General features: G+C 36.9%; 2 protein-coding genes across 4 annotated transcripts in view; one reads left to right on the forward strand and one right to left on the reverse strand.

Annotated features, from left to right (window-relative positions):
- The window catches only part of LOC135210092 (gastrula zinc finger protein XlCGF26.1-like), a 798,432-nt gene that overhangs the window by 9,063 nt on the left and 761,869 nt on the right, over positions 1-27,500 (reverse strand). The window lies entirely within an intron of this gene.
- LOC135210094 (carbonic anhydrase-related protein 10-like) overlaps positions 18,994-27,500 on the forward strand; it is a 221,850-nt gene continuing 213,343 nt past the window's right edge. The window contains exon 1 of the mRNA XM_064242896.1: positions 18,994-19,708. Coding sequence (XP_064098966.1) covers positions 19,618-19,708 — 91 coding nt within the window. The 5' untranslated portion in view covers positions 18,994-19,617. The remainder of the gene's footprint in view (positions 19,709-27,500) is intronic.

The raw sequence follows: 27,500 nt of genomic DNA on the forward strand, positions 1-27,500 counted from the left end.
ATATAAATATACAAGCTGAGGTTGAACAAAAAGCAAAGGAAGTACACACACACGCACGCATATATATATATATATATATATATATATATATATATATATATATATATGTTATGATAAGCATTGATAGGCAGAAGGTCAGTACCAAGTGCTTCCTCTTCTATTCAGGTATCGTCGAATAAAGGAGAAAGCGCTTGGTACTCACCTTCTGCTTGTCATTTTCCTGTGGCATTCGCTTATAATAATGAAGTCACGTGCATCTACTGTGATTTTTAAGCATGCACGCATATATATATATATATATATATATATATATATATATATATATATATATATAAGGTATTTGCCACGAAGGGTCTGAACAGGACCGAAAAGTACTCGGCTATCTTGCTTTTCATTTTTTCCTTCGTGGCAAAAACCTTTATTTATACATAGCATCACTTTTTATATACTTCGTGATCAAGTTATTCATATATATATATATATATATATCATATATATATATGATATATATATTATATATATACTATTATATATATATATATATATGATATATATTATATACATCGAGCAACAAATGTCCTTTATTATTCAATTCGCTCTACCTCGGAATTAACATATTTTCATAAAGTATGTTAACCGATGGGGATTTTTTTAGTTGATAATAATTTCGTCCTCTCGTGGGTTCGAACCAGCGCCCAGCGGACAGAAGAGAGAGATCAGGACTTCAGTGATGTTATCGACTGGGCCAGCAAGCGGACGATTCTATAATCAACTAAAAAATTCCCCTTCAGTTAACATATATGAAAATATATAAATTTCGAGGAAGAGCGAATTGGATACTGAAGGACTTTTGTAGCTTAATGCATGTATATATGAATCACGGTGATGTGATAAACATTCTTATACATATATGCATATAATATCGACGAGGAATCCCGTGACCGGAACAAAATTAAAAAGCGTCGTACGAGAAGGCTCAATAAATCGAGACAAAGGTCCCTGAAGTTTTCTTCAGTTTCTCCTCTCTGGAAGCTCCCGCAGTTTCTCGCCATTTCTCGCCAATGACGACTCTCGAGTAAAACGTTAGAGGAGAACGAGAGGCCTCCTGAGGAGAGCCGCTACGAAGAGACTTCTGGCAAAAGTTACGAGGTTCAAGTGAAGGAATAAGGCGAGGGAGAAATGCGATTGGACTGGAGACATTTTTTTGAGTTACGGAGAATAAAAGAAGAAACTGGAGAAGGACAGTTCTCATGATGTAAAAACGCAAAGAAAATTTATATCATTATATATATATATTATATATATCTATATCTATATATATATATATATATATATATATATATATATATATATATATATGTGTGTGTGTGTATATATATCTATATATATAGATATATATATATATATATATATATATATATATACATATATATATATATATATATATATATATGCAAACAAATCACAGTAGATGCACGTGGCTTCATTAAATAAGCGAATACCACAGGAAAATGATAGGCAGAAATCCAAGCGCTTTCGTCCTTTACTAACTGACAATGTCTTAGAAAAGACGAAAGCGCTTGGATTTATGCCTATTATTTTCCTGTGGTATTCGCTTATATATATATATATATATATATATATAATATATATATTATATATATATATATATAGTATATATATATATATATATATATATATATTAATATATATATATATGCACTTTCTCCTCTTGATTTATTTACCGTTATCTGTACGTCTCATCTCATGATCGTTACTCTAATTCTGTTCAAAAGTCTTTCCACTTTTTCAGAGGTCTATTATTTCTTAGTGTTTAACTGTCTGCTCTACACCAAGTGTGCTCATGAATAATAATTATACCAGCCATAATAATCCAATAAAGGTTGCCTTCATGTAAGTATACCTAAGACACCTGTATTTTTGACGGTGAGTTTGCTATGAAGTGGAAAAGTACTTTTAATTCGGTATAGCGTATCTTAACGTTGCTAAGTAGCTGCGTTCAGCACAGTCATTAGAAGTCTATTAAAGTAATACACCAATCTATTTCAGTTCAGTGCAGACAAAAGTAACAAGGCGTGATCCGACATCCAGCTTACTCGGGGCGCATGCTAAAATCTACGGTCAAATAGAGCGTTGTTTCACAAACGAAAATTATAATAAAAAATGTTATACTTTATTAGAAGTAATTGTTCTGTACTGTTTAACATGCATATTATTTATTTTCTACATTTTTATTCTAATTAATAAATCATAAATATTCTATCCTAACATTCCTGTATCTTTAACTCAACACGAAACACCTTTTTTCAGACCTTTTTAGGCTTTTCATAGACCTTTCCTAACCACCCCGCCCCCCAACAACAAAGTAGTTTGCAAGGCTTACTCCCCGAGTCAGGAAAAAAACAATATATGAAATGTAAAAAAAAATAGAGATATTAAATCATTACATTTCCACCAGGGTATTTTTTGTTTGCAACAGAGAAAGCCGACATATTTGTATGCATTTAGGCTTGCTAATGCTAGCATATCACTCGGATGTGTTTATAAGAAAACTTGCTCGATAAACTCTCACTTATAAAAATACTGCAGTTATAAAACCCTATATAAGATAACAGTGCGTACCCACCTTTTTCATTTGACTTCTTTTAGAGAAACAGCGGGATTATATGAACTCTACACATGTGGCTTGGAATTTTTTTTTCTTTTTTACGGAATTGTGTGAGTCAAAATAAAGACATAATTACCTTGACTCCTGGAGAAGGAGATGTTAGGCCTATCAAAAACTTGAGGTCTAAGTAAATGTTGACAGTAAACTATGGAATTGTATCAACATTACTGAGTCGTACACTAACGAACATAATGCGTAATCTGATTCCGAAATAATTTTTGTACAACATAATCTCTATCTGATTTTTTCGAAATAACTTTTGTACAACATAATCTCTAATCTGATTCCGAAATCATTTTTGTACAACATAATCTCTTCTCTGATTTTTTCGAAATAACTTTTGCACAACATAAGGTCTAATCTGATTTCGAAATAATTTTGTACAACATAATCTCTGTTTTTTCGAAATAACTTTTGTACAACATAATCTCTAATCTGATTTTTTCGAAATAACTTTTGTACAACATAATCTCTATCTGATTTTTTCGAAATAACTTTTGTACAACATAAGGTCTGATCTGATTTCGAAATCATTTTGTACAACATAATCTCTAATGTTTTTTCGAAATAACTTTTGTACAACATAAGGTCTGATCTGATTTCGAAATCATTTTGTAGAACACAATCTCTAATGTTTTTTCGAAATAACTTTTGTACAACATAATCTCTAATCTGATTTTTTCGAAATAACTTTTGTACAACATAATCCCTAATCTGATTTTTTCGAAATAACTTTTGTACAACATAATCCCTATCTTGATTTTTTTCGAATAACTTTTGTACAACATAATCCCTTAATCTGATTTTTTTCGAATAACTTTTGTTAATTTTGCAACATAATTCCTTAATCTGATTTTTCGAAATAACTTTTGTACAACATAATCTATAATCTGATTTTTTCGAAATAACTTTTGTACAACATAATCCCTAATCTGATTTTTTCGAAATAACTTTTGTACAACATAATCTATAATCTGATTTCGAAATAATTTTGTACAACATAATCTCTGATCTGATTTTTTCGAAATAACTTTTGTACAACATAATCTCTGATCTGATTTCGAAATAATTTTATACAACATAATCTCTAATCTGACTTCGAAATAAATTTGTACTGATAACTTTTACTATTGTCATGGAAATGAAATGAAGAGAGCTTATCTCTACGCTTGTCTAACCCATTAGATCGATTTGATAAAACGTTTGTTTTAATTTAGGAGAGTTATTTTAGGGGAAATTTACAAGCTTCATTTTCCAAGTAGCAAGTGGTCTTACATTGCACACCAAACAGCTTAAAACGATCTATAAAATCACATTCAACTTATCAAGATTATCCACAACAGGTGAGCACCACCTCCCGCAAAGATCATGCGATATAAATAGCTATATAAATAGCTATATAAATAGTGATATAAATAGCGATATAAATAGCTATATAAATAGTGATATAAATAGCGAGATGAACTCTTCACTTCTGCATATTGTCTCGGACATTAAAACTTAATGCCGTAATAAACACAAAAAAATTCCCACCGTTTCGAAATAATCTCTGATAATAGCTTAAAAACTAGAGAGAAAAAAGCCCATCTAATTACGAATAATTACACCTGCATAATGCCTACAGAATGGAGTAAAACTTACGGAAGAGTTCGGCGTGGAGATGGAAAGTCAGTCTGTGCAACTTCTGCAACTTCTGGTTATCATAGGAAATTGCGCTCTTTTAGGATCATGATACAGAGCCAGTGATTTTTCATCGGCCCTGGGGAAGCGCGAACCTGCGACATCTAAGCGGTATCCACGACGCTAGCCACCATACCAGTTAGCTTGCAGACTGTACAGCAGTGAAGCTATAGTAGATTCACAATACCCGTGCATCTGATGTCTAGGCCAGACCCTTACGACGCTCCTGATTGGCTGTTGATAAGCCAATCACTGGGCTGGAAACTCTCAGTCTCTCTCTACAGTTCACATAGGCAGTATGTATGTTCCACCTCTCCTGAGGGATACTTTTGAAAGACGTATCCCTCAGGAGAGATGGAACATAGATTCTACCCATGTGAACTCTCGAGAGAGACTGAGAGTTTCAAGCCTTGAGAATGGCTTATCAACAGCCAATCAGGAGCGTCGTAAGGGACTTGCCTATATATCAAATGCACGGTTAATGTAAATTGACGATGATACCAATGATTACTGCTCACAAACTGTTTATGACTGTTTAAGCCTCCTACAGTCATTAGTAGTTCGAAGTAAAGTTGTCTCCAGTTTGGACATCAAGGCTTTCTTTTACAGGTGTTGGCTTCGATCTGACCACAAAAGGCTCCTATAAAAGACCACGCTCTTCAACATACGAGTGCAAAGGAGACTGAGAAGCAAAACTGGCAACAGCGCAAATGTTTGCTGAATAAATGACTCGTGTATATTTCAACTTAACTGACACTGATTAATATTTGTCTGCTCGCAACAAACTTCGAAGTTTCCACAGCTTATAAAGGCGTGTGATTCACTTACTGCATTCACGTTTGAATTTGTTTTTTAGCTTGCATAAACTTTTCTATATATTTGTCTTCGTTTTTTCATATCCTCCAAAAACAAATTTGATGTTGAAAGAAAGGTAACGCGAGGTTAAAATTAAGGAGATTTATAAGTAAAATAATCATGACAATGAAATTGAGTTTTAAAAACACTATTCTTCCAAGGAAAGTCTACTTGGATGAGTACACAATCTAATGCAATCTGCTTATATAGTTAACTGTGTGATGCAACAACAAAAACATACTATGCACTGAAGAGGATTACAGAGAAACCGTATGAATTCAGGGATTCAAACTTACTCAGCCCTCAAGAGATGGTATGGGCATTGGGCATGCGTTGGAGATGGATGACGAGGAGGGAGTGAAGAGGGTTTGGGAAAAGGAACCTGTTAGAGGAAGAAGATCGAGAGGGAGACAGAGAATGAGATGGCGAGATAAATTGAAGGAAGATCTAGAGAGAAGAGGTTTGGTGGAGGATAAGGATGCCTTTGATAGAAGGCAGTGGAGGAGGAGGAGGAGGAGAAGGCGCAAGAAGAAGAAGAAGAACTCTGCGTCACAAGAACCCGTAGTGGGCTAATTATTTCTTACAAAGACTGAATTTGCTTTTGAGACCCAAACTAGAAGGTTAGTTATTTTATCTAGACCAGTGGTTCTTAACCAGGGGTACTTGTACCATGGGGGTACGAGACATGATAGCCAGTGCAAGGGTACTGTACATTTGTCATGTTTGTACCGTATTTCTATTGGACTGGGGTACGAAAAATTTTTCTGAGATATCAAGAGGTACGAGACCTGGAAAAGGTTAAGAACCAATGATTTAAACGTTAAGGAAAAACCAGTACCGCAAAATCAGTAAAAAAAAAAGAAAAAAAAAAATTATGCTTGGAACCCTAGACAGCTAAAGTAGCTTCGGGAATGGAATGCGTATAGAGTTTACGCCTAACGCCAAGCGCTGGGACCTATGAGGTCATTCAGCGCTGGAAGGGAAATTGAGAGTGAAAAGGTCTGAGAGGCGTAACAGGAAGAAAACTTCGCAGTTGCAATATGAAACAATTGTTAGGATGGGGTCGATAGCAAAATGGAAGAAAGATAATATGAAAGGAGGTACAGTAAAAGGAATGAAAGGGATTGCAGATAGGGGCCGAAGGGACTCTGCAAAGAACCTTTATTAATGCCTACAGTGCACCCCGTGAGGCACACTGACGGCACTACCACCAAACGGGAGTAAAGCAACTTCGCTGAACGATCATATCCTAATCTGGAAAAGATGTAAAATGAAAAACAAGGAAGGGCGGAGGTTTCGCTCTGGTCTAATCTACTGAAATTAGACCAACTTTTTAAATTTGCTTTTTATTTCCTCTCTGAATAAAAAATATCGAACCAACACGAGAGAAATTATGCATAAATAATCCAGGGTTTACCCAAGTTTCTCTTTCACTGCGAAAGCGAGGAAGTACTCGGAAGAATTTTTCATTCTTTGCTTTGAAAGTTTAGTCGGATTTCTTCCTCCCTCAAATCTTCAAAACTACTGAGGCTAGAGGGCTGCAAATCGGTATGTTGATCATCCGCCCTCCAATCATCAAACATACCAAATTGCAGCCCTCTAACCCCAATAGTTTTTATCTTAGTTAAGCTTAAAGTCAGCTATTATCGTGCGTCTGGCACCACTACAGGAGCTAACAACACAGGCCACCACCGAGCCGTGGCTGAGAGTTTCATGGGCCGTGGCTGAGAGTTTTACGGGCCGGGGCTGAGAGTTTCATACAGCATAATACGCTATACAGCAAACTCGATTTCACCGAAGAAACTTCGGCCCGTTTTTTACTTTTTTTAACTTATTTATTTAAGCGAAGTAATATTCATATAACCATCGCCAAACGTTTAGCCTAAATATTAACCATCAATTAGTGGTTGTACTTATAATATATATATATATATATATATATATATATATAAATCAACAAAATTCTGGGGTAAACAACTGCCAGAACCTGAACATTGAAGAAAACAAAGAAAGTTTTTCAGTTAAATGAAGATGAGATGACGGGGACAAAACAAGAGAGGTAAATTAAAGCACAGAGGGGAGAATGAGGAGGAGGAGGAGGAGGAGGAGGAGAGGAGGAGGAGGAGGAGGAGGAGGTAGGAGGAGGAACACGTAGCATACCTCTCATCTAAACTTTGCACAGGTATTTTTCGACAGGTGATATTTTTCGACGCATCAAAGCTTATATGAATCTTCATCGCTTTTAAGTCTCCCAGATGCGTAAAAATGGAGAGAGAGAGAGAGAGAGAGAGAGAGAGAGAGAGAGAGAGAAGAGAGGAGAGAGAGAGAGAGGAATGACCTTGCATTTAATTCTGATGGAAAAGTTTTGGCGCCCACGTAAAAAATTTGGTACTGAAACCGTGTAATCTCTCTCTCTCTCTCTCTATTTTCGAAAACAAACTCCATAGAAACAAAGATACCGGAAGTCATTGTACAGCGCGTCATGGCAGAATAATAATAATAATAATAATAATAATAATAATAATAATAATAATAACATAAGAGCACCACGGAAATAGATACCCTAATCCAGACTGTAAGGATTGTATCTGGGGACATCAGGATGGAGTTTGGAATAGAAAAATGTGCCTTAGTCATCAAACAAAAGGGCAAAGTAACAAGGACTGAAGGGATAAAGCTACCAGATGGGAACAACATCAAACACATAGATGAGTCGGGATACAAATACCTGGGAATAATGGAAGGAGGGGATATAAAACATCAAGAGATGAAGGACACGATCAGGAAAGAATATATGCAGAGACTCAAGGCGATACTCAAGTCAAAACTCAACGCCGGAAATACCATAAACACATGGCGCCAGTGCCAGTAATCAGATACAGCGTAGGAATAGTGGAATGGACGAAGGCAGAACTTCGCAGCATAGACCAGAAAACGAGGAAATATATGACAATACACAAAACACTACACCCAAGAGCAAATACGGACAGACTATACATAACACGAAAGGAAGGAGGGAGAGGACTACTAAGCATAGAGGACTGCGTCAACATCGAGAACAGAGCACTGGGGCAATATGTGAAGACCAGTGAAGACGAGTGGCTCAAGAGTGCATGGGAAGAAGGACTGATAAAAGTAGACGAAGACCCAGAAACATACAGAGACAGGAGAATGACAAGCAGAACAGAGGAATGGCATAACAAACCAATGCACGGACAATACATGAGACAGACTAAAGAACAAGCCAGCGATGACACGTGGCAATGGCTACTGAGGGGAGAGCTCAAGAAGGAAACTGAAGGAATGATAACAGCGGCACAAGATCAGGCCCTAAGAACCAGATGTGTCCAAAGAACGATAGATGGAAATAACATCTCTCCCAGATGTAGGAAGTGCAATACGAAAAATGAAACCATAAACCACAATTCAAGCGAATGTCCGGCACTTGCACAGAACCAGTACAAAAAGAGGCATGATTTAGTAGCAAAAGCCCTCCACTGGAGCCTGTGCAAGAAACATCAGCTACCTTGCAGTAATAAGTGGTACGAACCCCAACCTGAAGGAGTGATAGAAAACGATCAAGCAAAGGTCCTCTGGGACTATGGTATCAGAACAGATATGGTGATACGTGCAAATAGACCAGACGTGACGTTGATTGACAAAATCAAGAAGAAAGTATCACTCATTGATGTCGCAATACCATGGGACACCAGAGTTGAAGAGAAAGAGAGGGAAAAAATGGATAAGTATCAAGATCTGAAAATAGAAATAAGAAGGATATGGGATATGACAGTGGAAATTGTATCCATAATCATAGGAGCACTAGGCACGATCCCGAGATCCCTGAAAAGGAATCTGGAAAAACTAGAGGCTGAAGTAGCTCCAGGACTCATGCAGAAGATGTGATCCTACAAGAAACGGCGCACATAGTAAGAAAAGTGATGGACTCCTAAGGAGGCAGGATGCAACCCGGAACCCCACGCTATAAATACCACACAGTCGAATTGAGGACTGTGATAGAGCACAAAAATAATAATGATAATAATAATAATATGTTTTGTTAAAAATGATTGCTGCTTCAGCACTATTAATCTTGTAGAGAGTCTTCCTATTTTTCTGATGACGGCTTACTCGTTGTTGCTTATACTGGCGAGCAAGGCACAAAAGGGCATGGTAAAATTCGGTTGAGTAATTTGGATTATTATTGCTTATACAATTCTCTCTCTCTCTCTCTCTCTCTCTCTCTCTCTCTCTCTCTCTCTCTCTCTCTCCAACGCGACGTTTCCTCCTGATCCTCTCATGGACATTATCAAGCGATGACGTGCTATGGGACTGAATTCCGAGTGGTTGTTGTTGAAGATTAAGCTGGCTTTATGCCAGCACGGGCTCTTGCTCAAGAGTCCTTCTTCTTAAATCGTGCTGTTGCGGGCTCTCGAGTACGGTATAGAGAACCTCTCCGGCAGGTCGAGTTTTCATTGGTTCCTGGGAAGGTGACTCATACGGCGAGCGTTTACGAGTCTTGCAGACCATCTCAGGTGGGGGGGTATCACTGGGAGCCTCTTGATTGGCTTCTACCTGAGTGACGTCACCCCTGGTATTATTCTGATAATGTGCTTCACGTCCGGTGTTTGTTTCATGCGCTCTGGTACTTTCGTTGGGGGGAGGGGCGTGGTCCTCCTCACACACGTCGGTATCAGGAACGCTTCTTGAGTGGTATTAAGGGGAGGCTTTTGCTCGAGTATAAGCAGCGCTTCTAGGAGGCGCAGACGTCGCGGGTCAGGGGCTCTCCCGATGATTTTGACATTCCTGATGATGTCGTCTCTTGTGATGTCTTGCTGGTGTACTGCAAGGGCGTGCTGCCTAATGGCGCCCTCCTGGGCGTAGCAGGAGATCCTTTTAGACAGTGGCGCATCGTCCGACATGTCCCGCTGTAAATCAAAAGTCCAGGGGCATCCTTGGGGCGGGGCATACGTATTGGTAGACAAACGTTGGACTGCTTTAGGGGGTCTCCTACGGGCGGGGAGGGGTTGTTCTTCATCAGGAGGTCCTTCGTACGCCGATTCTTATAGTAAATAATAAGGGACACTCTCTTCCCTTCCTCCATAGGGCGGACGTGTTTCTCTATTATTTTCTTCATGGCTGCTTCGTCTTCCTTGTATTGGTGGTGCATGAAGGCTTTGTAGAAAAGTTTTATATCCTCCGGGGGTGGGATGTTCCTTCACTCTTCCTCTGTCATGTAGAAAATAATTGAGTCTAGGCATGGCAGAGATAATGTTGCAGCTAAGTCCAGACACAACACTGGGCACACAACATCTACCACCCTGGAAGAAGGACACTGCAGTAATTAAATAAATACCAAAGCCATGCCAAGAGCAAAAGAAGACTGCACAAGAGAAGAGCTAAGAGCTGCAGCCTATGAGGCAATCAGAAACACTGAGATCATAGGGGCACAAACCATACTACACCGATGGCACTGTAGATCCTGAGAATCAAACTACGGGAGCTGCAGTATATTCAAGAAAATTCACAGCCTGCTGGAGGACTCCAACCACGCCTCCACTATGCGACAGAATTAACAGCAATAAGACAGGCACTAACTATACTCACGGAGAATGAAGATGGGCCAGTAATCATCCACACCGACTCAAAGTCCTCAATGCAAGCCTTGCAACAACAGAAAAACAAAGAGAACAAGGCACTGCTGGCTGGAATTAAAACACTACTGCACCAGCACAGCGATAGAGGAAGACCTGTCACCTTAAACTGGATACCCAGTTACATAGGAATTCCAGGCAACGAGAGGGCCGATGAGCTAGCAAAAAGCACAAAGCAGATACACATACAACCTGCAATGCAACAAGTCAAGAATGCGATGAAACCACTCTGCAAAGAAAACCTGCTAAAAGACCATCACGAGTGGATAGAAAAAAACTCACCGTCTGCCAGACGGTATAAGAGGTCGACCGACCTAGTGCCTCCTCCCATAGACAGGCACACACCAAGAAAACTTGCTGTGATTATCCACAGACTCAGGCTAGGATACAAAACCTGCTGTGAAATGGTGGAAAACAGTGTCAGACCATGTGAACACTGTCAAGAAGAAACACAGCAACCACTCCTTCACTACCTGCTGGAGTGCAGAGAAACAGCACAGCTAAGAGGTGCAGCACAAATTGAATTACTTGCACAAGATGCTGAGCATGCTGCTGCCACAGTCACAAAAACGATCATTGAAAACTGAGAAGAGCATGCCCCAGATGCTCTACAACCTGCCTCCACCAAGGTGAATAAGCTAAAGTAACATCAATCACCCTCATCACATCCCCTCACTGTAAGGCTCTATCCACATCATCCACTATCATTCTTCTAAACTTTACCTACCATTGAAATCCTTCCAACAGGGACCCAAGGGAGTAAAGGGTTGGACAACCCCACCAGCACAGTTTCTCTAATATTCGAAAGCCTTACATTTTTCAAACTTCTACTTCAATATGACATGATGGCCCTCTCTTACTGACACCATCATCCTTCCTGTTCACAATCCTACCTCTACAAACTAAAAATATTTCCAAAGTCATTAAACTAACCATGAACCTAATGAATCTTTCAGATCACCTACGCCAAACAAGAAAGGCCCGTGCCAACAAGAAGTGTTGGCTTAGTACAACGCCACAACCACTCGAATTCGATTCAGTCCCTTAGCAGTCATCGCTTGATAATGTCCTGCGGATCAGGAGGAAACGTCGCGTTGGAGAGAGAGAGAGAGAGAGAGAGAGAGAGAGAGAGAGAGAGAGAGAGAGAGAGAATTGTATAAGCAAGAATTGTATAAGCAATAATAAACTAAATGACTCAACCGAATTTTACCATGCCCTTTGATGCGTTGCTCGCCAGTATAAGCAACAACAAGAAAGCCGTCATCAGAAAAATAGAGAAGACTCTCTACAAGATTAATAGTGCTGAAGCAGCAATCATTTTTAACAAAACATGTCTACGAGAGGGTCTCCTTCCGGGAAAAAAAAAAAAATAATAATAATAATAATAAATAATAATAATAATAATAATAATACCATGGGACACCAGAGTTGAAGAGAAAGAGAGGGAAAAAATGGATAAGTATCAAGATCTGAAATAGTAAATAAGAAGGTAATGGGATATGCCAGTGGAATCGTACCCATAATCATAGGAGCACTAGGCACGATCCCAAGATCCTGAAAAGGAATCTAGAAAAACTAGAGGCTGAAGTAGCTCCAGGACTCATGCAGAAGAGTGTCATCCTAGAAAACGGCACACATAGTAAGAAAAGTGATGACTCCTAAGGAGTCAGGATGCATCCCGGACCCCACACGATAAATACCACCCAGTCGAATTGGAGGACTGTGATAGAGCAAAAAAAAAAAAAAAAAAAAAAAAAAAAAAAAAAAAAAAAAAAAAAAAAAAAAAATCAATAATAATAATAATAATAATAATAATAACAATAATTAATAATTAAAAGATTATGCATCTCAAGGACGATGTATCACGTTGCGAAAACTTCAACAGTCAGAGAGAGAGAGAGAGAGAGAGAGAGAGAGAGAGAGAGAGAGAGAGAGAGAGTCTCCAGGTAATGAAGTTCGGCCTAAAATCTCAAAGGTGACACAGCTGCTACAACACCTAGACCGATACCGTGACGTCTCGTCCCGACCTAAAACTGAATTCCTCCACCATTTACAGTCTCAGTCCTTGCGATAATATCTATGAATAATTTATTCGAATATCATTTGCATACAAATGACCAAGTGCCAAAGGATTCTGACCTTCGATGACGTTGGTTTTTTTTTTTTTTTTTTTTTTTAATGTGCGGATTCTGGAGTTTTCAATACTTCTGCATTAAAACTGATTTCAACAGCATTTATATTCTCTGGATGATTTTCAAGAATTAATGTTTTCAGGGAAAAGAGTTCTCAACTCGTGTGGATTATTATTATTAATATAATTTTTTTTTTTATCACTGTCCTCCAATTCGACTGGGTGGTATTTATAGTGTGGGATTCAGGGTTGCATCCTGCCTCCTTAGGAGTCTATCACTTTTCTTACTATGTGCCACACTCTTCTGCATGAGTCCTGGAGCTACTTCAGCCTCTAGTTTTTCTAGATTCCTTTTCAGGGATCTTGGGAACGTGCCTAGTGCTCCTATGAATATTAATTATTATTATTATTATTATTATTATTATTATTATTATTATTATTATTATTATTATTATTATATTATTATTATTAATTTCAACCTTCAAAATAATTAAGTGTTCATTTGAAAGTGGTGGTAATGTTTGATGACAAATACATGGCTATTATTATTATTATTATTATTATTATTATTATTATTATTATTATTATTATTATTATTATTATTATTATTATTATTGCAGGCTTTATCGAAAATAATGGCTATTTCAGCCGCGTTTTTTTTATAGATGCTTCTCTATTCTTCTTATAAAGATTAAGAAGAAAAGAGAAACCTCTAATACAAAATAAACGTGGCTGAAATAGCCATTACTTTCAATGATCCTGTACTAATGAAAGTCTTCTTCCAGCATATTATTATGATTATTATTATTATTATTATTATTATTATTATTATTTATTTTTATTATTATTATTTTTATTATTTTTATTATATGATTATTATTATTACTATTATTTTTCAGAAAATGAACCCCATAAGCTGTTATGGAACAAGGCAACTGACTTGAAATTCAAGCTTCCAAAGGAATAATGATGCACAATTAAAATATGTATTAAAATCGAACTATAAACAAATATTATCATTATTATTATTATTATTATTATTATTATTATTATTATTATTACTTGCTCAGAAGATGAACCCTACACATATGGAACAAACCCACAGGGGCCACTGACTTGAAATTCAAACTTCCAAAGAATACGGTGTTCATTTAAAATTAATTACGAAAAATAACAGGAAACATACAGAAAGAAGACATTACTTACTTTGAGAAACAGACGATTTTACAAATCAGAATTTATAGCTTAAAATGGTTCTGAAACGCAGAAACTAATTTTCACTGAATATCTCAAGTAATATTGAATATGTCAAATCTCTGCGCACGAGCAGCTGTTGACCTTTTCTTTGTTTTCTGTTGGAAATAACAACATTTCAAGTTCTTCTCTAAAAACAGAAAAGGAATAAGGAAAAGATTTACATGCGCAGCTGTACATACAATCATACATCATATACGAATGCAATTATACGCGCGGGCATAAATGTTTTGCGTACGAGCATATAGACTAGAGGAACGTGTATGGACATATTTACATACATACATACATACAAGACGCATTAACGTACACACTAGAACGCAAATGGATACGAGCAAGAGCATACACGCCAACAAAAGAAATGTTATCTTTAACTAACAAGATAAAAGTTATTAAGCGAATTTTAAGGTATCTTCCTCCACTCTCGCTTATTATGCACTCGCATGTAAGCACAGTGCGTTTATTATGCACACGCATGTATGCAAATTGTGTCTGTTTACGTCGTAACTCAGCTGTGTATTCTATCTAAAGCGAGATCATCTCGGGCTCGGTCGAACCAAACTTTAAAATACAAATTTTTTCCCTCCGTTCCTTCTTGGGATGAATATTTTAACAATTCCGTAAAGCCTTATATATATATATATATAAGGCGAAAGCCTTTCCGCAAATGAAACTGCTGATTGTATATACCTTTTCTTTATATTCATGCTAAAATATCGTAACAGCTTAAAGGCGATTAGAATAGTGCATCAAGATGAACATTTAGCTTTAGAAGATATTCCGGTCGTGAACTACGCATGAGAAAGTTACACTATGATAATGTTGGGGAAATTCATGTTTTATTCATACATTAAAGCATGTAGTATATGTACACACGTATGAATATAAATATGCATCACTTATAGTCTTAGATAATACGCCGAATTTATGGTTATGAATATAATCGAGGGGATTATAAATCTAACGGATTAACTCCCAACGTTACATTTACCATTTCAAAAGCAGAACAAACTAAATGACTTAGCAGACGACTTAGTAGCGGCGAGAAAGAGAACGGGAAAAGACAAAGACGCAGATTAACAGACAAAAGAAGAGGAACATGGCAAAAACGGTGGAAATCATTAACGGTCTTTTGGTTCGAGTTTCAAATTTAAACATGAGCAACGGTTGATCGCTGGAGGAGGAGGAGGAGGAGGAGGAGGAGGAGAGGAGGAGGGTAAGGAAGAAAAAGGAAGAGGGAAGGAAGAGATAAAACCGAGAGGGGTTTACATAAACGCATTAACTTAATAAGGAGGAATGAACGGGAAGACGGGATCCGAGTTTACACAAGTCATTTCAAAAGTTTCGGTGGAATTCGCTCTTAAATTCACTCGGGTGGATTAAATTGTTTATTCCGGGCGGGAGAACATATGAAAATTTGAGTCTGAGGTGAGAGAGAGAGAGAGAGAGAGAGAGAGAGAGAGAGAGAGAGAGAGAGAGAGAGAGAGAGAGAGAGAGGCCACACTCGCACGACGGAACCACTATATCTTACGCAGTTTTATGCAACGTAATAGAAAAATATTAAATTAAAATTTGCAGCTAATTCCTACATAAGATTAAAATAACCAGGTAATGGGCTATGCATTTACATGTAAACAGCAATACGTCTTAAGGCAAAGCCGTGCCAAACTATGGGAGGTTTTTCAAAAAGGATTTACTGATACAAGATTCCGATTATCTTTTACAATTTCGATAGAAATTTAAACAAATATAATAATAACCAAACTTGCACTTTCCTTAGGTCTAATTTCACCTCCATCTTCCATTCCTAGATTCCAGTAGCAGCTGGTTCCAAAGGATGATCTCACCTGCATCTCCCATTCTCAGATTCCAGCAGCAGCTGGTTCCAAAGGCTTAATTTCACCTCCATCTCCCATTCCCAGATTTCAGTAGCAGCTGGTTCCAAAGGATGATCTCACCTTCATCTCCCATTCCCAGATTCCAGTAGCAGCTGGTTCCAAAGGATGATCTCACCTTCATCTCCCATTCCCAGATTCCAGCAGCAGCTGATTCGAAAGAAATAATTTCATCGCCATATTTCATTCCCAGATTCCAGCAGCCTATAAGACTTCAACCCAAATAAAGAAACGAACCCCAAAACAGATCCAAAACCAATATGCAATTGAAAAAAAAGGGGAACGAAAACTTTAAGAGAAACAAGCCATACTTATATTTTGTCAACCTCTACGATTTCAACCCCAATAAAAATGGAATCCCAAAATAGGTGCAAAAAAAAAGAAAAAAAAAAAAAAAAAAAAAAAACAAAAAAAAAAAAAAAAAAAAAAAAAAGCAGCAGCTCTTGGTTTGGAGAAAAAGCCACAGCCACATAAATTTCGGCACGAAGACATCGTACTGAAACCTATTAAAGTGACCTTCAACTGACCTACCCTTCGCTTCATGGACAGAATCGCCCTAGAATGACACAGGCATTCAGTGCAGTGTCAACGTTTATCATGACGAGCTACTTGAAGATCTGTTGACACGACTTCCGACGCAAGTAAATAAATCAAGCGAGTCCCGAAATCGATGTCGATTTCGGCTCATGATAATAATAATAATAATAATAATAATAATAATAATAATAATAATAATAATAATAATAATAATAATAATAGTGACAATTAAAAGCCACAGTAGTGTTAAAATATATAATTGTACAATGCTAAAAACAAAAATTACTAGAGGAGACTTTCGGACACTGCTCCGTATCCCTCTTCAGTCCTACTGATGGTCAAACATGGAGGGAGTGTTACAACAGCGCAAAAAACTGGTTTGATCATCAGTAGGACTGAAGAGGGATACGGAGCAGTATCCGAGTCTCTCCTAGTAATTTTTAGCATTGTACAACAATATATTTTAAAACTACTGTGGCTTTTAATTGTCAGTATTATAGCCTCGTTACGGAGGTGAACTAATAATAATAATAATAATAATAATAATAATAATAATAATAATAATAATAATAATAATAATAATAATAATATATTATTATTATTATTATTATTATTATTATTATTATTATATTATTATTATTATATTATTAATATATTATTATTTACGCCAAAGGCCATTCAACGCTGGAAGGGAAACAGACAGTGAAAGGTTTGAAAGGCGTAACAGGAGGAAAACCTCTAAACAGTTGCACAGTGAAACAGCAGTTGTTAGGAGAGGGTAGAAGAAAGCAAGATGGACGAACGATAATATGAACGGAGGCACAATAAAAAAGGAATGAAAGAGGTTGCAGTTATAGGGGCCGGATTAAGGGACGCTGCGAAGACCTTTCAAGTAATGCCTACAGTGCACCACGTGAGGTGTACTGAGGGCGCTGCACAGAGGACTGAGCCACTGGTTCGCTGATGACTTCTCCAGGTGCCAGTTCGGGGCTTGCACGACGGTCCTGGAGCCAGGAGATATTTATTTGATAACCTGAATTCCCGGAACGACAAAGGTGTCTTCCTTCCCTCTGCTCTCCTCTCCTGCCTTGACTGGGGGAGGGGGAGGGGGAGGGGGAGGGGGAAGGGGGAGGGGGGGGAAGGGGTGTATTGAACTGCAAACGAAGAGCTTAGTTTCCTTCCCGGCAAAATATACGTGCGTACATATACATTTTGTGTGCATGTATATGTCTGTGTAGCCTCCTCTCTTCTCTCTCTCGCTCTCTCTCCCTCCTCTCACCCCCCGATCTCTCGTCTCCCTCTCCCTCCCACATCTCCCGCCGTCTCCGCCCCCTCTCACAACCCCCTCTCCTAACCCTCGCTCCCGTCTCACTCGTATCAGAACTCCCTCTTCTTGTCCCTCTCGCTCCGTCCGGTCCATCTCCTCTCTCCTCTCCTCCTCCCCTCTCCCTCTCTCTCTTTATATTCGTAGATATACATATACGTACACAAACAAACACACACACATATATATATATATATTCTATATACGTATATATGTAGACACACACACACACAACACACACACATATATATAGTATATATATATATATAATATATATATTATATTATATATATATTATATATACATATATATATATACCATTACAACAAAAAAGGCCAATGAATGAACTTCCAATAATCCAGTTAAAGGAAAATCCTTCCTTACCATTTCCTATGACAAACAGCAGCGCGCTCTTCAGACTAATGACAATCGATGACATAATACGACAGACATCAAGATTAATAACGACACTATACTTATTTGCCCACGCAACCGAAAATAATAACGGTCACGACAATAAAAGTATCAACGCATTTAGAATGTAAATTTCTATAAAAAAAAAAATCACTTTTTGGGTCATCGTGTTTTGATAAACATTTCGACAGTTTTCACGGAAAATGTAAACACTGCATAAATTAATGCCCTTACGCGGGAAAAAAAAGCAGGAGACTTCAAAGGTACAGACTACATTTATGAGCACATTTGCTGACGTGATGTTTTCGGTGAAACTGTAATTTTATGGGACTGTATTTGCCCGTGAACTGCATTTTAAACCTTCCATACACACAAACACTTTCGAAGAACTGAGACCTTTATCGTAGGGACCGAAAAATTTCGACAGTCATGAAGAGAGAGAGAGAGAGAGAGAGAGAGAGAGAGAATGTGTGCGTAAATATACGGCGGAGTCCTAAGGAGTATCCAGGATTATATATATACTTGCCTGATCTCGCGTGATCCCGCCAGTGTGGGCCCTGTCGTGGTGTTGGAAGGACGTCGGTCCGCACGCTGCTCAGCTCGGGGCCGGGCTTTGTCACGTGGTGTTGCGTCCACCGTATATAATCCGGGATTCATATCCATAGAGCAGCTCCAATTTGGTTGATTTTGTACGCAAATCATTGAATAACTTGGGTCACGATCCACCCGAGTGGAATTGTCAAAATTGGGAACATTTAAAAAAAAAAAAAGTCACGGAGATGAAATTTGTTATTGTTGATTTCTCCGGATGGATTCAGTCTTTGAAATGATGAGAAGGAGATTCTTACGCATAAGTAGATGCTGACTGGACGAATCCCAAGACGATTAATAAAACCAGGAATAACAACGGATGAATATTATAAAGAAAACTTACTACTAAACCATTAGAATAACTTCGATGGACATTTTTTTACTTTAGAAAATTTAAAAAAGGGTTCTGTGTCACGAAATATAAAAAAAAAAGGGGGAGAAAGAAAACCGTGAAAAATGGACGACGGGAGACACTGAAGAAACCCGAAGTGTCATGGATGCTCCCGTCATCGTCAGTGGAGGAGTGACCCTGTTCTCTGCCTGCGGAGGAGAGTTCAAGTCCCTGTCTGCGAAGTAGCGGCAGCGTAACCACTATGGGCTTAGGGGACGGAGGCGGCCGGGGGGCGGCGTCCGTGGTGGGCTTGTTTCTGGGCCTGCTGTGGGTAGCCTACATCTGTCCTGTCGGTGAGTTGATCAGCTGTTTAATCAGCTGTTTCTCGGTGACGTATGGCTTCGTCTTTCGTATGTCAGGGATGAAGTCATACGGGCGATTTTCTTTTGATTTCAGTCACTTTACGGTGATGCAAAATGAATTAAGTCTTTACAAACTAATGCCACGTACAAATTCTTCACAAAAAAGGCCGATTATAATTATATAATATCCTCTGGAGCGAACAGATTTTATTTTTACATATCTTTTAACGTAGCTGATAGAGTACGTCTTCAGTAATAACAAAATACTTTGGCTTCTCAAAATTTAGAGGAACCAGATAATAATAATGTGGAGTTTTTCTAAGGCGATATAAGTCCGTATACATTCTACAATTTATTCATATATAAAGTTACGCTATCCTATTTATTGAGTGTGACATGTGAATAAAATAAACTCAATTAACATGCAACACATAAACATTATATATATATATATATATATATATATATATATATGTATATATATATATATATATATATATATATATACATATCCATGTATATATAGGTCTATATATAAATTATATGACATATAATATTGTCATTATGATATGATGTACATGTGTACATATATATAAATATATATATATATATATATAAATATGTATATATATATAGATATATATATATATATATATATATATATATATATATATATAATTTATGCATTTCGGACACTGGAGAGCACTATCCATTCCTCTCTCTCTCTCTCTCTCTCTCTCTCTCTTGCTCGATAATAAAATCCTCCCCACAAAACAAGTACTATTCAATAATGACTGCGAAATAAAACATCTTATAAAATTATCAGATGCAACGAAGCGAAAACAAATTCGAGAGAAAAAACTTTCGTTGAAAAATAAAAAAATAAAAAAATTTGAATTACGGTACCTTTCTTTGGGAATAAGGGCCCACAGACAGACAGAGAGAGAGAGAGAGAGAGAGAGAGAGAGGGAGGGTTGTATCTTTAATTGGAAATATGATATATGGAATGCAGTCTAAACCTCTGGTATCCCAGTGAATTGAATTTTGGACAGGCCACTGGGACTTGGGCCGGGGTCCGAGGGTTCGCAGCAAAACTGCACCTATACTACTCCAGAGGACCAAACCACTGCAAAAAAAAAACAAAAAAAAACGCAATCATTGAAAGTTTGATCTTTTTGTGGAATGCACGAATGCAGCTAACTATCGCTATCTGCAGGACATAACAGGTGGGCATTGATTAGGCAGCAGCGCTTTGAATTAGATTAAAGCGAGATGGTCAATGGGTATCTAATTTGTTTTCATTATTTTTTTCTGCGATTAGAATAGTATCTCTTTTTCATTGAGCGCTGGAATATTTGTGGGTGAATTTGAATAGTAAGACACGGAGCACGTACACGTACACACACATACCCATATAATATATATATATATATATATATATATATATATATATATATATATATATATATATATAGTTATATTTTCCAATTACAGTTGAGTTTTCTTCCTACTTTACAATTTTAAAGCTTTATATTTTTCATATTTTATCATATATACACCATATATGTATATTATATATATATATAATATATATATATTTATACATATATATATATACTATTATATATATATATATATATACATAAGTATTCTATTAAGAGCGTTGCTACCAAAATCAATTAATACTCGGATTGTATGTCATCAGTGAGACGACCCTATTATTCGTTCTAAATTGACTGTCAACGCCACTCAAAAAGGAATCCGATACAGAAGAGATGAAAGACCTATAAAAATATATATATATATATATATATATATATATATATATATATATACTATATATATATACACATGTATAGTATATACATACATACACACACACACACACACACACACACATATATATATATATATAGATATAATATATATATATAATAACCTATATATATATATATATATACATACAACAAGGTGGACCATAATGATGGGACACATTTCAAATGCTATTTTCTCGGACTATAAGAAATGACATAGAATACTAAATACATCTATTACATAACCGATACACAGGAGTTTTAACATGTTATCTAAGCTTTGAATATTAAATCTAAGTTTTATGTCCAGAGAGAGATTACAGTTATTCCAGTTGATATGCTAAACCGCACTTGACGTCTTATGAGAAATGGAGGTTTCGTCGTTATGGTGACCACCTCAGAGACGTAATATTCAAATCTTAGGTAACATGTTAAATTCCTGTGTATCAGTTATGGAATAAATATATTTAGTATTCTGTGTCATATTTTATAATCCGTAAAAATAGCATTAAAATGTGTCCCATTATTATGGTCCACCATATATATATAATATATATATATATATATATATATATATATATATATATATATATATATGCAGAAGCAGGTACTAGTCGTACCTCTAAGTAAAGGGGGATACAATCCACAATGAAGTAAATTCCTCTTGTAGTTTGAAATATATATGTCTTGTATAGGATTAAAGCTTTCGACCATCAACTGTGGTCTTGTTCACTTTAGTGAACAAGACCACAGTTGATGGTCGAAAGCTTTAATCCTATACAAGACATATATATTTCAAACTACAAGAGGAATTTACTTCATTGTGGATTGTATCCCCCCATATATATATATATATATATATATATATATATATATATAATATATATATATATAATATATAGGGTGGACCATAATAATGGGACACATATATATATATATATATATAATTATATATATATATATATATAAATATATATATATATATATATATATATATATATTTATATATATATTTTATATATTACATGGGTGTAAGAGTGTGTTCGTATGCATATATATATATATATATATATATATATTTATTATATATATATATTTATATATATATGAAATAATAAACAGATTTATCTGCGAAGACAGAAACCATTCGAAGAACTTACTTTCACTGCCTCAAGCAAAAGAAATTTGCATACAAACAGCCAACTTCAGCTAACCTTAAATCAGAGCATGCCTCCGTCGTTAAAATATGTCTGTCCATCATAATCAATAATCAAACGACATTTTTTTCTTATATCCAAACCTTGCAATATATCTAAGGTACTAGTTTAACATATAATTTGGACTTCAGTCACGGTTTGAGTAACACTACATCTGCTTTAATCCGAAGTACAGTAATACACAGGCTGGTATCAGTGGTCCAAGTACAGTTCCCTTTTTAAATATTGCTAACGAGGCTAAGGGGAGAATTAGCCTATTTATCTCCCCTTTCCCCAACACATTTTTTTTTGGTTTTTTATTTTTATTTGTTTTGACTGGCAATGAATCTGAAAGAATAAGAGAATTAATATCTCCCCTCATAAAAGAGACTTCATTGGATTTGCCATTTATTTTAAACACGTTTTGAGAAACTGTAGGATGAAACTGTTGCTGAAATGTTAGAAAAGATCATCTAAGAAAGGTTCTAAAAATATTTATTTAACTTGTAGATATCAATTTTACATTATCACGTTACAATGAAGGACAAAAGTTCCCCTACTTTCTCCGCTACACGCAGAAAGTTACCGATTCAATGGGGAGGAACCAAATTTTTTTGTTTAAATTTTATTTAAAAAAAATCCTTTTACATTGTTTTATGAATGTACATATATTTATATTGATAAAATATAGCTTACTGAACCACCAAATATATACTGCATATATATACTTTACAGTCAATCGATTACATCCATAACCAAGAAATGTTTACAAAATAAACCTGTATACTTTTTCTTCCCTGTTTCAGTAATTATGCATCTCTGTGCCATTATTTTACCAATCAACTTTCCCTTCAATATCTAGGCCTCTCCCTTTAAATGCGTAATCTGGAGGTGATAATCTGATTTCCAAGCTTAGCCTTCCGAGCAGACGCAAAAATTTCTCACTCATTGCGATGTCTATTTTGAACGTCATAATTACACCATAGTGAGGCCATGGACATTTTTGTCACCTAATGAACCGCACGAGGCAAACTATTTTCTTTCCAACGAATTACACAGATCTCCAAAACCCGTGATTCTCACGCATTGGCAGTTACCAAAAGGGTTATTTTTGTCTAACTGACGTCACAATCCCGTCGTAATTAGGTCACAATATTTTCAAAGTCGGTGTATTACAAGCAACACTCGTCAATTTCTAATGCCGCGGAATTCAAACCACTTCATCACCCACGTCCTAAAATTTTCTTAAACCGTCTCTCTTCATCTTGAATGAATGAATGAATGAATGTAATATTTAGGCCACAGGCCAAGCACTGGGACCTATGAGGTCATTCAGCGCCGAAATGGAAACTGACAGTATAAAAGGTTTGAAAGGTGTAACAGGAGGAAAACCTCAAAGCAGTTGCACTATGAATCAAGTGTTAGGAGAGGGTGGAAAGTAAAATGAAGAAAGAGAATATGCGAGGAGGTGCAGTAAAAGGAACGAAAGAGGTTACAGCTAGGAGCCGAAGTCACGCTGCAAAGACTCTCCAGCAATGCCTACAGTGCAACGCATGAGGTCCACTGACGGCACTAACCCCCCTACGGGAGTGCAATGACTTCCATAGGTGACATTGTACCGACAAGGTAGTTAGCTTTATAAAATGACATGACCTACTTTTTTAACTGATAACAGGCACGTATGAATTACGGTCATCTCAGGTTACTAGTTGCATATCAAATAACTTTTTTTCCCCGTTTTACTCGGTCAATGATGTTCCATTGTGAATTCATAATCACGTCGTGACAAGTTCACGAAAATTTTCTCTACTGTTAGCGTCTTTCAAGAACTGTCATTGAATTCTGTCAGATCCCATATGTACCTGTCAGATCTATTTCCCATGACGTGTAGGCTCTCAAAGTAGGCTATATAGAAAATTCTATATTAAGTGATATTTGTAGCTTATACTTGTGAATATTATCAATATGTATGTATGTATATGTAAGTATGTATGTATACACACACACATATATATATAAATATATATATATTACCCACACATTATATATATATATATACATATTATATATATATATATATATATATATATACATATATATATATATATATATATATATATATATATATATATATATATATATATAAATTCCTCTATTTCAACCGGGTTGTTACCATTCTAAAGACGATAGAACACTGAAATAATTTTCTCTGAAAACTCAATTTACAGTAAGTCAAGAACTTAGGATTTTAGATAATTCTAGACCCATTCAAATCAACCACGTTACAAGTCATGTGTTTGACGAGGCTATTTACTTAGTACAAAATGAAGTATACGTTTGTGTTTGTGTCTGTTATTCAACATACTAGTGACTGTCTCGTTTTGGGAAAATGTTCATGCAGAGACGTATGTAATATAAACATGTAAGGATTAAGGTTGATCACTTGCAAAACTTTACTGTGCTTTCATACCAGGACCAACAGAAAGAACTTCATTTAAAGAGGATGTTTTTTTTACCGGACGATGGGGACAGTCAGTCCTTGAAGGCTTGTAACTTTTTTGAATAAAATCTGTTGGAAATCATCCTCTCAACATGAATGGGTGTATGTGTACATATTTAAATGAATATAGAATAGAACTGAGCCTTTACTTTTAAGAAATAATTAAAAAAAAGTTGGCATGCAATCAGGTTTTCTGTACAGTGTATGATGTTTTACAAAACTCTCAGCCACTGCCCATGAAACTCTCAGCTGCAGCCCATGAAACTTTCAGCCACGGTCAGGTGGTGGCCTGTCCTATAGCGTTGCCAGACACACGATCATGGCTAAATTTAACCTGAAATTAAATAAAAAATACTGAGGCTAGAGGGCTGCAATTTGGTCTGTTTGATGATTGGAAGGTGGATGATCAACATATAGATTTGCAGCCCTCTAGTCTCAGCAGGTTTTAAGATGAAACTTTCAGCCACGGCCAGGTGGTGGCCTGTCCTATAGCGTTGCCAGACGCACGATCATGGCTAAATTTAACTTGAAATAAAATGAAAAATACTGAGGCTAGAGGGCTGCAATTTGGTCTGTTTGATGATTGGAGGGTGGATGATCAACATACAGATTTGCAGCCCTCTAGCCTCAGTAGGTTTGAAGATCCGAGGGTGGACAAAAGAAAGCGCGGACGGACAGACACACACAGCCATCTCAACAGTTTCCTTTTACGGAAAACTAAACGTACTTGAAAAGGCCACACCACATAATTCCTTAAAGACATTAGGCCTAAGACAAAGTCCCCACTCGGCCGACCACAATCCTTCCCCTGGAAAAAAATAAGAGATAATAGGGATTATAATTGCATATTAGTATGGGATCGCTGTGCTCTTTTTTTTTCTCTCTCTCTCTCTCTTTTTTTTTTTTTTTGCATTAATGAAGAGGGGAAAAAATAGGGAGGGGAAAAATAGCGCTGGAAATATTATTATTAAAGACTAAAAGGTTGGTGTTCACGCTGCCTCGGGCCTTTCCTCAGATCCTACCCCCCCCCCCTTTATTTTATTTTTTCTTAATTTTTGTTCGTGTGTGATCTCCGATGGATAATGTTATAAAAATATTTATGTATAGGGGTAAACGTAATATTCGCTGGTTATTACACGTATTTGTATACGGGCATATACATATGTACATACATATGTGTATATACATATATATATATATATATATATATTATTATATATATAGTATATAATATATGTATATAATGTATGATATGTATATATATATAATATACGTACATATCTATTTCACAAAATATCGTTTTCACAAACAGCGGGTTGATTTCTCACAATAATAATAATAATAATAATAATAATAATAATAAAATAATAATATATTTATTGAAAATAATGGCAGAATTCACAGAATTGATTTTGTACAATATTCTTTCAATTCTCCTTATGATTTTTTCTTTCTGGCACGCTGGTATTATAAAGCAGCTGTCCCAATGTTCATCGTGCTGTAGGTCGTCAACGGAAATTTCGGGCGGGCTGGTGTTATCAGGGACAGGCTGGGGTCGTCACAGTATACAGGTGGGTTTCGTAGGTCGGGAACAGGCCGTAGTCGTCAGGGGTCTATCCGGTATTTCTTGTTATTTCTTCTTTTCTGGTTTTCAAGGCGTCTACATGTTTCGGCCACCTCGTTTGGCCATCTTCGGGACGGGATCGCTGAGTGCAATGGTCTGTGTCAGATGTATTCACGCTATTTATTGCATTCGGTTGGCTTGAAGAAACGGGTACCTCCCTTTTCATTGGGCAATACCTGTGACGTCACGAGCGATGTCATCAGGGGGCCCGTTGCTGGTTGGCTGTCCTCTTCGTGGGCGGAGCCTCATCCTTATTGGTGATGGTGGAGGTCCCCTCGAAGGGCGTGCTACCAGGTCGTCCTCAGGGCGAGAGCTTGAGCTGCGATCACCCTCAGGGTTACTAGGGACGTCCTCAGGATGAGAGCTAATGCTTCTATCATCCTTCAGGATCCCACTCCTGGTGCGATGGTCGTTGTGGGGCGGTGTCTGCTGCTCTCCTGACGGCGGTGGGGAGGAGGAAGGTCTCCTGTGTGATGTTTAAACTGGGCTTCTCCCTCCCGATGTGCAGCGCTTCTAAGATTCGCAAACGACGTAGATCGGGTGCCTGGTCGATAACCTCGAAGTTACCGACGATGTCGCTGCGTCGGATTCTTTTATTATGGGCAGTCCTTGCATGATTAAATACCGCTCCTTCCTGCGCGTGACAGAG

Source organism: Macrobrachium nipponense, chromosome 39 (genome assembly GCF_015104395.2).
Source record: "Macrobrachium nipponense isolate FS-2020 chromosome 39, ASM1510439v2, whole genome shotgun sequence".
NCBI classification, from domain to species: domain Eukaryota; kingdom Metazoa; phylum Arthropoda; class Malacostraca; order Decapoda; family Palaemonidae; genus Macrobrachium; species Macrobrachium nipponense.